At 29.4% G+C, this 15,284-nt stretch overlaps 1 protein-coding gene across 1 annotated transcript in view; it reads right to left on the bottom strand.

The window, feature by feature from the left end:
* LOC129967701 (nephrin-like) overlaps positions 1–15,284 on the bottom strand; it is a 632,974-nt gene that overhangs the window by 77,664 nt on the left and 540,026 nt on the right. The window contains exons 4-6 of the mRNA XM_056081905.1: positions 14,614–14,817; positions 8,812–9,108; positions 5,866–6,156 (exon numbers count right to left, since the gene is read on the bottom strand). Of these exons, the coding sequence (XP_055937880.1) occupies positions 5,866–6,156; positions 8,812–9,108; positions 14,614–14,817 (792 nt within the window). The remainder of the gene's footprint in view (positions 1–5,865; positions 6,157–8,811; positions 9,109–14,613; positions 14,818–15,284) is intronic.

Here is a 15,284-nt window from a genome sequence, read left to right as displayed (position 1 = left end):
CCACCATGTACACAGAGAGTCTTCAGTCGGCGGGGTTCGAACTTACAGAAATGTTATTCGATCATCGAAAGATTTTGTTAGATTTTATGAGGTTGCCGACATCGAAATAATTTCGTTTTGAATGATATTTTTATATGAATTATTTATTATTTATTCACATTAAAACTATATTCTTTATTGTACATGCTATTTTTTTGTAATTCCTTACCCTTAATTTATCCTACTTTGAATGTATTTTCATGCGAAATATCAATCATATATATTTTAAAACTATTCGAAAGATACCGAATGATAAATAATTTCTGGAAAGTAAAGATGGGAATTATTTCATTCCACTCCATTCCCCCATGCCATTTATTTGTAAACATGTAGTTACAGCTGCTTTCACCATTTCCAAAGATATACATTGTTTATAAATATAAATTAATGTTTATTAAATACTTTCAACAAATTAATTAGAGACTGCATAAATTAAAATCCTTTTCATCAACAACATAATTAGAATACTCAAATGATCAAGAATGGGAATTATTTCATTCCACTTCATTCCACTCCATTCTCCCATGCCATTTATTTGTAAACATGTAGTTACAGCTGCTTTCACCATTTCCAAAGATATGCGTTGTTTATAAATATAAATTAATGTTTATTAAATACTTTCAACAAATTAATTAGAGACTGCATAAATTAAAATCCTTTTCATCAACAACATAATTAGAATACTCAAATGATCAAGAATGGGAATAATTTCATTCCACTTCATTCCACTCCATTCCCCCATGCCATTTATTTGTAAACATGTAGTTACGGCTGCTTTCACCATTTCCAAAGATATGCGTTGTTTATAAATATAAATTAATGTTTATTAAATACTTTCAACAAATTAATTAGATACTGCATAAATTAAAATCCTTTTCATCAACAACATAATTAGAATACTCAAATGATCAAGAATGGGAATAATTTCATTCCACTTCATTCCACTCCATTCTCCCATACCATTTATTTGTAAACATGTAGTTACAGCTGCTTTCATCATTTCCAAAGATATGCGTTGTTTATAAATATAAATTACTGTTTATTAAATACTTTCAACAAATTAATTAGAGACTGCATAAATTAAAATCCTTTTCATCAACAGCATATTTAGAATACTCAAATTATCAAGAATGGTTGAATATTCTTGGTGAGTCCAGAAAAGTTATTCCTGATGAAAATGACTTGATCTCTAGGGCATTTGATCTTTCAAGATGTATCTACACTCCAGAATGTAAAGAGGGAGTTTAATACATTTCTTACGAAGTACATTTCAGATTTTCTGAAGCTTGGATATTGTGTTACTTCGTTATGTTTTGAGATTTGTTTACAAAATGCTTTGTAATCGAAATATAATTATTTAGAAATGATGTATTATCAAAGTTAAATTAATTAAAAAAAGCAGTAAATACAATTATGAAAACAGTATATTTTACCATTTTATTTATTTAATATGATTTGCATTCAAATATTCATAAATATTATGTAACATTCATTATGTTTATCTAATAGAACTTAAAAATAAAATAGAACACAAACGCAGACATTAAATAAAATTTTAGTCTTCATTTTAAATCATTATTTTAAAAATTGTTTTCCATTTAATTATGAATCATTTCCATGAATTATAGAACATTTCACATTTATAGCTTATTTCAACTAATATTTAATTTCATAGACATTTTATGTGAAATTATTGTCTTCCAAAATTGTAAAAGTTTGTGAACTTGTATTTAGTTATTTTTGCATAAGCTTAAGTAGACATTTTCTCCATCATTAAATACATTGATTGTTTTGATTCACTTTACAACAAAAATCTTATTAAAATGAAGATTAGAATTAAAATTAGATAAATGTATATTGAAGTTTCTGGTAATAACTAGAGCTAATGTCCCTTCTGAATTCTTAATTCATAACATTTTGTTCCCGAGGAAATTCTTTGCTATCATTTACCAGCTTACAATTACCATTTAATTAGAATTAAAAGGTTTTTAGATATTTAAGTTTCATTTTTGATTATCACTCATTGTGATTGAATGAGAAAATGAATATTCTCTTTTTTTATTATTTTGAAATTATTTTACAATAAGAATTTACATTCTGCTATTTTGATATCATACTTCTATTCAATAATCACTACAAAATGATACCAAATCACAAATGTTCTGTGAGAGGAATATCACATATTTTCTGTCATGAAACCAACCTCAATGTTAATCTTTCGGCAGCAAGCCAAAAGGAAGTGAAAGGAAGAGAGAGAAAAATTCGCTCCAAATTTAAGTGAATAAAGTCAATAATTGTATGTTTGTAGGGAATTTAAAGTGAGCTTCCAGATATGAATTTTATATTTGAATTTTAAATTCATATATGTAAATATTTCTTAACTGTTCTAAAGAATATAAATTAATTTGTGTTATGAAATAAAGTATAATCAGTGGTGTCAAATATCCACGATATTTTCTTTCACAGTTACATTGACCAGCATGGCCAGATCTACTTTTTGGGCGAAATAAAAAGAATCTAACTATCAAAATATGCACTTTATTTCTACTCAAAGCGAACGTACACTTTAAAATGGAAACAAATGGATATGTGTAATCTTTGAGCAAGATTTTATGTAAATACTGTTTCCTCTATCCTTGCTACAACGGAAACTGAAAGAGAACATTACGGAAAATCGAAACTAATTTGTACTAATATATGAAAAGGCCTCTATATACAAGGATAAGTCAACCATCTAACTCTCCGACCCGCCCGAAGGCACACGGATTTAAACCATAAAACTGAATGACCGGACCGCCGCAACAGCAACATTGGCGGGAACTGTGGTTGAGTCCTGAGGGCCGTCACCGGCCACGGTACAACCCTTCCCGAAGGAAGTACGTCCCGTCATCGATGGGAGGAGCCAGATCCTCCACCTATTAGTGTACCCTCCAGGGTGGCGAGATCCAACCACCATGCCGGAAGCCTCTCATCCTCATTTCGAGCTGCCCCCCCTGGGGGATATATACAAGGTTAAGACAAAAAGTAAAGGAACTTTTGCAGTTTCTATTTCTAGGTTTTGGTAACACTGCTAGTATCCAACGCTGAATTATTGTAGTCAGCAACAGTTCTATACAACATGTGACTCTTATTCCAGCGTTAGTCGTTGGAGTGTAGCAGACCGTTAAATATGGCAGCTCCATTGTAGATATGCATCAAGGAGGAAATGAGGGCAATGATTTGCTTTTTTGCAGAAGATGTTAAACATGTGGAAATTATTCGTCGAATATAAGCGCAGTATGTCGACACCTGTTTATTATGAAGCTTCCACCATCAGCTAGTAATATTATAGTAACAATATTCTAGGACATAGAAAGTGTTGTAGCCGCTCTTTTCACCCCAAGATATGTAACTATGAGCAGTGAGAACTATTGTGATGTGTTGCAAACTAACTTAAAAACTGCCATCAGATTAAAACATCGTGAAAAACTGTGGAAAGGTGTCATCCTGCACCAACATAAAGCTCGTTCACATTCTGCCCAACAAACGGCCGAAACAATAAAAGAGTTTGGATTTGAGGTGCTGGAACACTTGCCATACAGTCCGGACCTCGTTACTAGAGATTTTCAAATGTTTGGACCATTGAAGAGAATGCTAGGGGGAAGAAGATTTGCAACCGATGAAGAAATCATTGATGCAGTGCAAAATTATTACGAATACAACCGAATTATTTTTCCGACTGAATAAAAAAACGTTATGAAAAGTGCGTTGACGTACCGGGTGAAAAATAATGTACGTTTCAGTTTTCTATTTATAGAATAAATACACCTTTTCTCAAATGTACCTTTACTGTTTGACTTTCCCTCATATTTGGGTAATGATATGACGGCCTCGCTGTTTCGCAAAGATTTCTTCCGAAAACATCATACAGCCTGCTCAATTCATCCATAACTTGCATTTAGATGAACATTACCAAATTAAAAGGATGATGTTAATTGAAACGATTTTTCGCTCATCAGATTTCTACTCGAGAACTGCTGATGTTTATAATTTTCTATATGCAATTTTGGGAATAGGGTCGCAAATCTGGCATAATCCGATTTCGAAACGGGATTTAAATATCCAAGCTTGCTGTTATTCTACAAAGAATTCTATCTGAATCAAAGCAGAATTGAGATATTTAAACAATTTCTCAATGAAGCTCAATTATAATTATTAACAGCATTAGTCCATTAACTTTTTGATTAAGGAGGAGTTAAAGATTCTTTTTATCCTATTAGAATATTTCAATCTATTTTAAAACTCTTTATTGAACAGACATCACTGTATGACAATTACTGTCCTCTTTGCTTCAATTAATGGAGAAACAACTTAACAGGCGAGACGCATAGAATAATTTAAAATTACAGTTCGGTTTAAATGTACTCTACTGAATGAATGACATTTACTAAATGCGTAATTAAATGTTAGATTTCAATTATTCAGCGGAACCTGGAATGTTATTCTCTTTAAAGCACTGCACTTTAAATAATTTATTTGGTGACTTGCGGTTACTAAAGTGGAAAGGTTGAATTCCGTTGAGTCTCTTGCACTCTATATTTGATGTACTGTTATTTCAATGAGTTACTTCCTTTCAAGAATTGAGATAAGTTCTAAATTAATTTTTTTCAGTCGAAAGTTTTATAAAAATTTAATACTCCTATTTGATAAAACCTACTTTATTATTAAGGGTGTTAACAGTAAAGGATCTAAAAGGAAACAAAATACATTTCAAAACCTTTTAAACTTTGATGCTGATTTTACAAGTCAAATAAATTGAAACATATGCATTTGTGGATTAAATAAATCAAACACGCTTAAAACTCTTGAAAACAATATGATTACATTTTTATTGTACATTTTATCACTGAACTTCTTATGTATATTCTTTGTTCTTATATTCATAGATAGAGAGTATGTTGCATGTTTTAATTAGATAATGTTGTAATAATGTTTATTACTGTGTAATTTTGAGAAATAATATAAATACCTCTCGTTTCCGTCTAATATTCCATGATGAATAATATTGTAAAATGTTTTATGAACTTGTTTTATATCGTATATTAATAACGCATATCGCATAATATGCTTCCATATTGCAAAAAAGTGACATTTATAAATTACCATATACTATTATGTCTTTAAAACAATATTGTAGAGTATCGTATAATATAATACTATATATCATGCCATAAAACAGCGTCGTACAATATTGCACAATAATGATTAATATTATGAAATTTCTTTATTACTGTGTAACACAGAATTGATTGAACACAGTATCAATACTGAATACTGTATTGATTGAAAATTGATTATGTCTTAAATTGTGCTATTATGTCTTAAATTGTTCTATTATGTCTTAAAAGCAATATTGTAGACCATCGTATATTGTTATACTATATATCATTTTATAAAGCATCATCATACAATATTGTACAATAATGATTAATATTGTGAAATAACTTTATTACTCTGTAGCACCGAATTGATTGAATATTGTATCAATACTGAATACTGTATTGCTTGAAAAATGTATAGTACTTTATAAGATTGTACACCTGTATGAATTTCTTTTATCGAAACTCTAAAAATAAAGTTAACTGGTTTGATTTGTTAAGAGTTCAATGGCATGAGAGATGGCGTTGAATAAATTAGAAATTAGAATTATAATGCAACGCAAGGCAACTCTTCTACAATATAAATATAATTTAAGATAACTGTTCGGAGTCATTATCTTTCACATATTTATCGTACAGAAGCCTTAGTTCAATTTACTATTGAAACAATTTCCGATAAACCACTTACATCTGACTTCCAATAACAGCTCGAGGCTTTGCCCCTGTCCCTCAGTATTAGCAGCCAAACACTTATAATTCCCGCGATGTTCCTTCCGAACTTTCTGCAACACCAGTGATTGGTTGGAGATGATTACTCCCGCAGAAGAATTCCCATAAAACGGAACACCCTCGAAGAACCAGGTCAGCTCCGAGACAGGTGGGTTGGCTTTAATCACGCACTCCAAATACACGTCGTTTCCCTCCTTGATGGTGGAGTACTTGATGTTGGCTCCCAGTTGAAGCGAAACTTCTGGAGCAACTGCAAAAGAAATAAGATTCCGGGGTTATTATCATACATTTAAATGTTTAGTTCTTCCCTAAAGAGAATCGGATGACTGTGGATTTGCAAAGTTACGTCGCAGTGGCTGTGTTCTGAGGGGGGGGGCTATTTTTAGTTCTTTGCTGTTCCAATACTCTTGGAATTTGTTGGGATTTATTTACTTTTATTGTGAAGTAAAAATATCCCTGCTTAGGAAGGAGTAAGGAAAATGGAAATCGTTTGGTGCTGCATATAATGGTAGATTAAAATCGTTTATTCAGTTCAGATTCGCTGCTATGAAGTAAATATTAGTAGGTTATTTGAAAAATTAAGATATTGGAAAATTGTTAAAATTGTTCTAAATGAATGTGAGAATTTAAAATTTTTGTAAATAATTTATAGAAAAAAATAGATATTTGTAGGTGATTAACAAAAAAAAAATGAAAAAAAAATATTTGTATTTTGAGCTGAGAATTAGGAAATAATAGTATTCCATCAGTATATTATATTGTCATAAGTTTGGAAAAGCGACTAAACAAACTGTAAACCGTGACCCAAATACACCTAGATATCTTGCTTCTATAGATACATAAGATATTCTTACCCACGAATTCCACTAACCAATAAAATAATTACGCATTAAAGAAAATATCTCAATTAAATATTATTATATATTAATCAAAAATTAATAAATAAAATCAGCTTTTGAGTGCTACTCTTTATTTCCTATTTTCATTCTCATCTCTTATTGCAACTTTTATTTTCTACTGCATATATATACTTTTAGATTCTTAAAATATAATTAGGTAGTGTAGTTATCAAGACATTTTTCTGCTATAGAATGCCTTTGAATCTTTCATGATTTTAATTTGTGAATATATAAAACTTGAAATGGAAAACGAAACTTATCCGAAATCCCTCCTTTTGTCATAAGCATGATTTTATTTTTCAGTGAGAATGAAAAATTACATTCTGTTTACATGGAGAATATCATTCTAAGATATGATTATCTTAAACGATTATTATTATTAGTGAACATGTGATAATATGCATATGTTTAGATTTGTTCTATAAAGTTTAATGTTTAAATCAAAAGTTTTGAAACATTCTATATTCCTTTTTTAAGAACTCTTTTACTGAATGATCTACATTCACCCTAGATAATTAAACTTAAATTGGTGTTATTCAAAAGTATATCTATAAATTTTTTAAAAAAGTAATTTTTTTTGCATTTTATCTTTTAATTAAAAAATTATTGTACCTTTTAAGAAGCATTATAATATTTCAATTAAAAATTTAAAAAATAATAATAAAAGTTAGCGTTTGCATTGGCAGATGAAAAGAGTCCACATCACAAATAACCTTGTTGCGACAATCGCATGTACCTCGCCAATCTGAATTTCACAGTTGAACAGAAGTGGGAAAAAGACATGCATTTATTTGAAATTTTCGTGAATTTATCTTCCATAAAAGTATTAAGATAATAAACAAATTGCAGTAAAAAACTTTAAAAAAAACATTTGCAGTAAATGATTATATCAACGCAAACTTTTGTATTTTCTCATTCAACATTTGACTATTCGACAATTACAGAAAATCTCAAAATTTTGACAGTAAACAGCTGCGCTTATTATCTTAAGAAAAATCATTTAACTAGCTATGAAAGTACTGCGGATGAGGTTGTGGGGCCATTACGGTAGCATTTCGAATTATTAAAAGAGACTGGGGCGCTATACTATTAGCCTTCATGTATTGCACAATATTGTAAAATATATTATACAATGCTTACTTGTACAATAATGTTGAATATTAAATGATATAATATCGTACAATAAATGTTGAATATTTAATTATATAATATCGTACAATATTGTACAATAATGTTGAATATTAAATGACATAATATCGTACAATAATGTTGAATATTTAATTATATAATATCGTACAATATTGTACAATAATGTTGAATATTAAATGACATAATATCGTACAATAATGTTGAATATTTAATTATATAATATCGTACAATATTGTAAAATAATGTTGAATATTAAATGATATAATATAGTACAATATCATAAAATAAAGTTGAATATTAAATGATATTGCGCAATAATGATGAATTTTAAAAGATATAATATCGCACAATATTGTACAATAATGTTGAATATCAAGTGATATAATATCGCATAATATTGTACAATAATGTTGAATATTAAATGATATAACATCACATCATATTGTACAATAATGTTAAATATTAAATGATATAATATCGCACAATATTGTACATTATTGCGCACCAGTATGTGTCATCAGAATATTCTATCACATAAAAATTTAGCTATCTAGGCTTATGTTTGCTCCTTCAACTAACTCTGAGCAGATTCGGTAATCATACTTCGATTTTTATGTAGTACTAGGAATAATCGAATCGAAACATTTTTCAAAAATGACAATGCCCTTTTAGTTTTTATAATTTTAAATAAAACAAAGCTGTAAAGTGGGAAATAAATATTTTCATGAAAATCAAAAATAAATTGAATACTTTACCAGCAAAACTACTTTTCCAAGATAAATGTTTCAAGTTTTTAAAATTTACAAAAGCATACACTTAAATACAATTTAAGAATTTTGCGATATTCATATACATACAATGAATGTTTAGAATCCATGTATCTTGCATATCACTATGAGGTAACGCTGGGTTTTCTGCTTTACAAATAACAACTTTCCCATTGTCGTCAATGCCAGGACTTAAGTGAATGCTGCTGTGGGTCACGTTTTGCGTGGTGAAAGATGAATGTTTTTCGTTCTGTATCAACTTATTGTCTATCCACCATGCAATTTTGGCATGTGGTCGGGATCCTGAAGTCTGGCAATCCAATCTTAAATCGTCTCCCACTTTGAGAGGTTTCGGTTCTGTGGTAATACTCACATAGAGAGGTTTCACTGGAAGAAAGCAAATTTGGTTTTTTAATATTTTATGACAAGATGCTAAAAGCGTGATAAAGTTAATAAAAGAAAAAAAACTAATGTACTCATATTATTAAAATAGAATAAATTATCAATCAAACGAAAACAATACTCAAATTGATTGGAATAAGGACATAAATCAGCACGAAAGTTTTTATAAAATAAAATTTTATTCATGGCAATTTTAGATTTTATTTAGGACTCAGTAAACAATATATTTTTGTACTGTTCATATAAGCGTTCGGAAACTCTTCCCACTTTTGCGCATGCCTCAGGATGCTTTTATTTGGTCAAACTAATGGTGAGAGGAAAGTTGAAAAAAACAGATGTTTAGATTTAATTACAAGGTGAACTCGTATTATTCGCGAAGTTTAGGAAAACCGTATAAATTGTGGATATAATATTGTAGGAAAAAGATATTGATCCTGAATAGAATAATTTTTACTCACTGTAATGCTTTTGAACATTAAATTATGATGAATAACTGGTAGTTTTCTGTGCTTAAAATTTGATAATTAACGTTTTGAAAAAATAATAATAATTGTTTTATCTTAAAACACTTTTTTTTACTTATGAGTGAGTTTTTCTGATAATATTTTGAAATTAACGGTAGATAACCTCGGTCACATTTAATGATATTATATAAAATATATGATCTTTGTGCCACTCCTGAAAGCTATTTTGCCACTTGAAAAGGCTATATAGCAAAGAATTCACAATTTTGAGTTAAAATAAAATAGCACTATCAGAAACGATACAACACTCGCAGAAAGTCGGGGAAAATTGAGAACAAAAATAATTAAATGAAAAAGTATCTAATAGAGTGGAAATCAAGGTCAAAGAATAACGAAGAATTTCGAAAATTCTCTCATCCTTCTTCGTCTCACCCTTTAGCGACGTAAAATCGTCTAAAATCTGTAGCCTCATGATACAGAAACGAAGAGCAGTTACGAGTAGGTGGTTCACTTTTCCTCTCTTTCCCACATACCTACTGCTCATATTTTTAGAAATCAGAATTCTAATTAAATGTTTTTACAAAAACGTGGGATACTCAACAATCGGAAATAGAGAATTCGTCGTATATATAACTGAACATGGAATTTATTGAATTAGTTAGTTTATTAGTTTTATTGAATTAGTTAGTATTCTGGAAGATACTTGCGTCATTGAATAAAATATTCTTGGTTGTTTTTCTTTAATATACAACACATTTCCTTTATTTATTTATTGAATACAGCATTCTGTAAATGATTTTATTGCTTGTTTAAAGCATAAGATTTGATTTTTGTTGATGTAAAAGAAACGGACCCATTTTTTGTCAGTGCACTTAGCCATATTGTGCCACATTCTCATGCACATTGCTATCTTTGGTGAGAAAGCGTAACTTTACAAAACGGAAATGACGCAAATGAGCGAACATGTGTTGATAATACCGGAGAAGAACAGTTTTGAGTAATAATTGGAAATGCTTATACTTTAATAAAAAAAATTCATACTATACAAAACTGTTTATTATTCGAATGCATGTAGCTGTATTTTTTTAAATTGACGAATTTCAATGTTTTTAAAATAGCTCCACGGGATGTTATTATGGGGAGTATTTTATTGTTTCTAGATTTATGGTAAAAAAAAATTAAGAAATATATTGTAATACTTTCACATTATAAAATATAAATATATCAAATTTTTCCCATTTTATTACAACTATAGCCTATCTGTATCCATGTATTTTTCCTACAACATACTTTCCAGAAATATACTATGATAATTTCGTTTTATAAAATATAGGAAAATAAAATATTGCGCATTTTATTATAATTATAGCCTATTTATTTATTGGTAAAATATTTTTTCTGAAATGAGGCATAGATTTAAAGAAACAATTCTGAAAATTAAAACATATTTTTAATACTAAAAGTACTTTTCTCTGATGCTTTTACATTGAAAATAACAATAAGAAAGAACAGATTAAAATATTTTCCTATATTTACCTTTTTGACAACCAATGCTATGATTGAATGGAATAAACTGTGTTGAATATTTTGGTTTTCTTTCCACATTATTACACTTTTAGTGTTCCTTACATTATTATTTAATAAAGAACATCACCTTATTTAATTACAATGTCTTACTCAACTCAGCTAATTTTTTTCTTGCTGTTTGATATTTTCCCACTGAATTATGGGATTTCTGAAAGAACTTTTCCATCTTAGCAATTTAATTAAAGCAGTTGTTTCGGTAAAAACTAGGTTAATGTACCTTTGCGAAAAATGCATTTCGCCTTGAGCTTTATGTAATATTCAAAGCTTAAAAATGTGTTTTTACTTTGGACAAAACTTTGAGAGTTCTGAAGACTCATTAGCATAATATACATTTGGATATTCTTACGTGCTCTTCTCTTTTAAAAATGAAATTGAAGTGGATGGGAGAGTGAAATACTTTTGTCAATAATTTTGAAATAAAATGGAGCTTCTGTATATATGTATGTATATGTATTTTGAAGAAGAGTAATTTAAAAGCACTTAATTATTAATCATATCGTTAAATTTGTTGCATTCCTGTTGTTGCAATTATTATTATTGGAAGTGAATTTAGAAGCTATGTAGTAGTAAGTATTTTTAAATGCGCCTCCAATTACGATCTTTAACGTTTATGTTGTTACGTCAGTAATTAATTCCGTCTGCTTACTGTAAGGCCTTGAAGTGGCAAGTTTAAAGAAACGATTAGTTTTGAACCAGAATGTAAGCAAGCAGTATCGCTTACGCGCAAACGCATCTTCCCCTAAAGCCATGGAAAAAGTTTTATAATAATCTCTCCTAAGTTCGATCCATCACTCCTTTATGGCGTAAAATCAAAATAAAGTTTTATTTATTATCGAGTCTGTTTTTTATTCAATACTCAATGTGTTATTTTTCAAATTTTAATTATATGTGTGTATTATGCGTAATTAAAATAGCAATAATTTGTATTTGCTAATTCAAATTTTATCCTAACTTTTTTTGAAGTACACAGAAAATTGTGCATTTTTAATAAAAGTTTTTGTGACCATGCTACGTATTGTTACCAAGAGCCCTGCTCATTGTTTTGCTTTTATATTGCTTATCTTAGATAAATCTGTTGATATATTAATTTTTGAAGTGTTGTAACTAGATAAAGTTAAAACAATTAAATCTTATTAGAACAATAATTCTTATTTTAATTATTCATGATTTCAGAGTATCTTGTGAAATATGGTTTGTTTTTTTAATATGATAAATATTTAGCATTTGGAAATGTATTTTTAATTCATTCAAGACATTGGTTAAATGAATTATTTATATTAGTAGTTATTAAATAAATAAATGTACATAACAATACGTTTTTTAAAACATTAAAAAATGTGTATGAATGGAATTGATATATATACAAGAAATATCTATCAGATGTTAAAAATGGCATTGTAACGATACTTATGCTTTGGGTTTTTATAAAAGTTTTCAACGTTTCTACTGAAGATTTAACAAAAGCCTAAAAGAAGAAATGGCAGCAGATTTTTTAGATCTATATATTTTATGTAATCCTGAGAATTAAAAAAATATATTTTTTTATATTTCATATTTGTTTAAAGAACATAATAAAGAAAAGTGCATAGTACATAATCTCAAAAATAATACTTCAACCAGGAAGATTGCAATAAAGAAATTCAGGGAACATTATATAAATTACAATTTATTTGAATAAAATAAATTTGTATTTTCTTTAAGATTACAAAATATAAAAATATCAAAATTAAAAATAATCGAAATTCCCAGATTAATTGAAAGGAAATATTTATAAATAAACATAATTTTTTTCACTAAAAATTGGAGAAATTAATGTATAATATGAAAAATTATCGCACTTCAAAATGATCACCATTGTTTAATCATTTATCACTAAAATGAATGGAATTATATAAATTTTGAACTAAAATGTGCGCTGTGGCGATTTGTAACTCAGAAACATGAAAACCTTTAGCAACTCAATATTGTAAAGTGCATTAAAGAAGAGTGTTATTGTCTTCTTGGAAAGTTAAATCTTAATGTTTAATATCGAGTGCAAGAATTTCGCATTTTAACAATATTGTACTAGTGGGATGCGATATTTGTTTATTTTGTTCCAATAGGGGATAAATAGGAATTGAAATAAATAAATATTTAAATGCGAAATAAACGAGATATATTTTCTTCTCAAAGTAAAGCGGCATCGCTTAAATTCAAATAAAGCACTTAAAAGATGTGCAAAAAAAAAAAAAAATTAAATTAAATATATCAAAAGCTCTGATTTCTAAGTTTACTAATGATTAAAATTTGATTGGGAACGCGTCAGTACAGCAGGGACAACCAAATTTACTACCTCTTCCCTCCTGAAAGCATACGGAAAAATACAAATTACCGGACGGCCGCCGCAACAGCAGCACAGGCAGGAACTATGGTTAAGTCCTAAGGGCCCTTACTGGCCACGATACAACCCTTCCCTTGGAAAGCAAGTTCCGTGAACGGTATGTGGAAGTCAGCAGGAAATCGGTAGCCGACTTCCACCATTTCTCTACCCACCAGGGTGGCGAGAACCAATCACCATACAGGAAGGTTCTTATCCTCGGGAGAGCATAACAGGGACAAATAAACTATTTGTATTCATTTATACATCCTTTCGAGCGGCCCACAGTGGCCTGGTGGTAAGGTCTTGGCTTCGGAACCGGAGGGTTTCAGGTTCGAGACCCAATTCCACCGAAGAACCATTCGTGTAAGAGGGTCTGTTGCACGTTAAATCCGTCCTGACCAAACGTCCTCCCGCTGGTGTGGTGGGGAGAGGGGGTGCAAGCTTAGGTGTCGTTCTCATCATCTGACCGCGATTCAAAATTACGAAGTCCGTCCCAAAATAGCCCTAGTGTTACTTCAAGCGGGACGTTAAAGTAACTAAACTAAACATCATTTCCGGCAATGTTCTACCTGATTTGCTTTTTATCTTCAAATCCTAACTAAGGAAAGAAACTAGGGAAAGAAAGAGAGTCAACCAATTTTCCGAATTGAATTAATATTTTATAAACTTATAATAGCTATCCGTTATTATTATTTTGCTATATGATATCAAGAACAAAATTAGTTTACTGCATAAGAATGTGCATTGTATAAGATTAGATTTTTAGACATTGTATAAGATGAATGGCGAGAAAAAGAAAAGACATATTAAATTAAAGTTGATAATTAAATAAAAGTTGCTAAAATATTATGTTTAAATCCATTTAATCATCCATCAATTTTATAAAATAATAAAAATTTGGGAATCAGTTTAATAAAAAATAATTCAATATGGTGTTCAACTTCAAATATGGTGTATAGCTAAATGATAATATCAATATTATTTATTCATTTTAATAAATGTAGAAAAATATATTTGCCAGGTATAGTGCATAGTAGAAGGATAAATAATGATAAGTACAATTAAGAAAGTATTACATACTATTTAGGTCTATTCTAACGGAAGCGTTAATGGGTTGTGTCAGATTTGTGTTGGACGCTTGACAAATGAGCTCTACCATGAAATCTGATCTCTTAAGTTCTAAAATCACCAGCTCATTTCTGACGAATCCTTGAGATGTTCGGAAATATGTATCATCTATCAGCGAACCATCTTTCCACCATGTTACAATAGGAGCTGGGTTGCCTGCAATGGAATTAAATACACATTATTTTTTAAATTTCTGGACGTGCATTGCCACAAATATTATTTTCTAAACTTCACTTTATTACAGAGAAGACATATTACAGAATTTTAGAACATACATAAAAAAGGGTTGAGAGAAATAAACTATAATATATTTTAAACCAAAATTCCCTGAATTTAGATTTGGGTTAATATATTTGATACAAATTAGATTGTTGTTTAAATTTCTGGATTGATATTAATATACAAGGTGGTTATAATTAAAGATTCACTTTGAAATGGTCATAAAGAAAAAACTACATGAACAAATGTTATTAAACTTGGTAATAGTTTAAAGGAGGTCACGAAAATTTCTTCCGCTCCCCGCCCCCCCTAAAAAACTTGTTCAAAGTCTCAAAACCAGAGGGAAATGGGCACTATATGCAATACGCTTAAATAAAATAAGACATGCAGACATCGGTTTAAGA

This window comes from Argiope bruennichi, chromosome 1 (genome assembly GCF_947563725.1).
Source record: "Argiope bruennichi chromosome 1, qqArgBrue1.1, whole genome shotgun sequence".
In the NCBI taxonomy this organism is placed as follows: Eukaryota; Metazoa; Arthropoda; class Arachnida; order Araneae; family Araneidae; genus Argiope; species Argiope bruennichi.
Note: the sequence above shows the minus strand (reverse complement) of the source record. Positions and strands in the feature narration are given on the sequence as shown.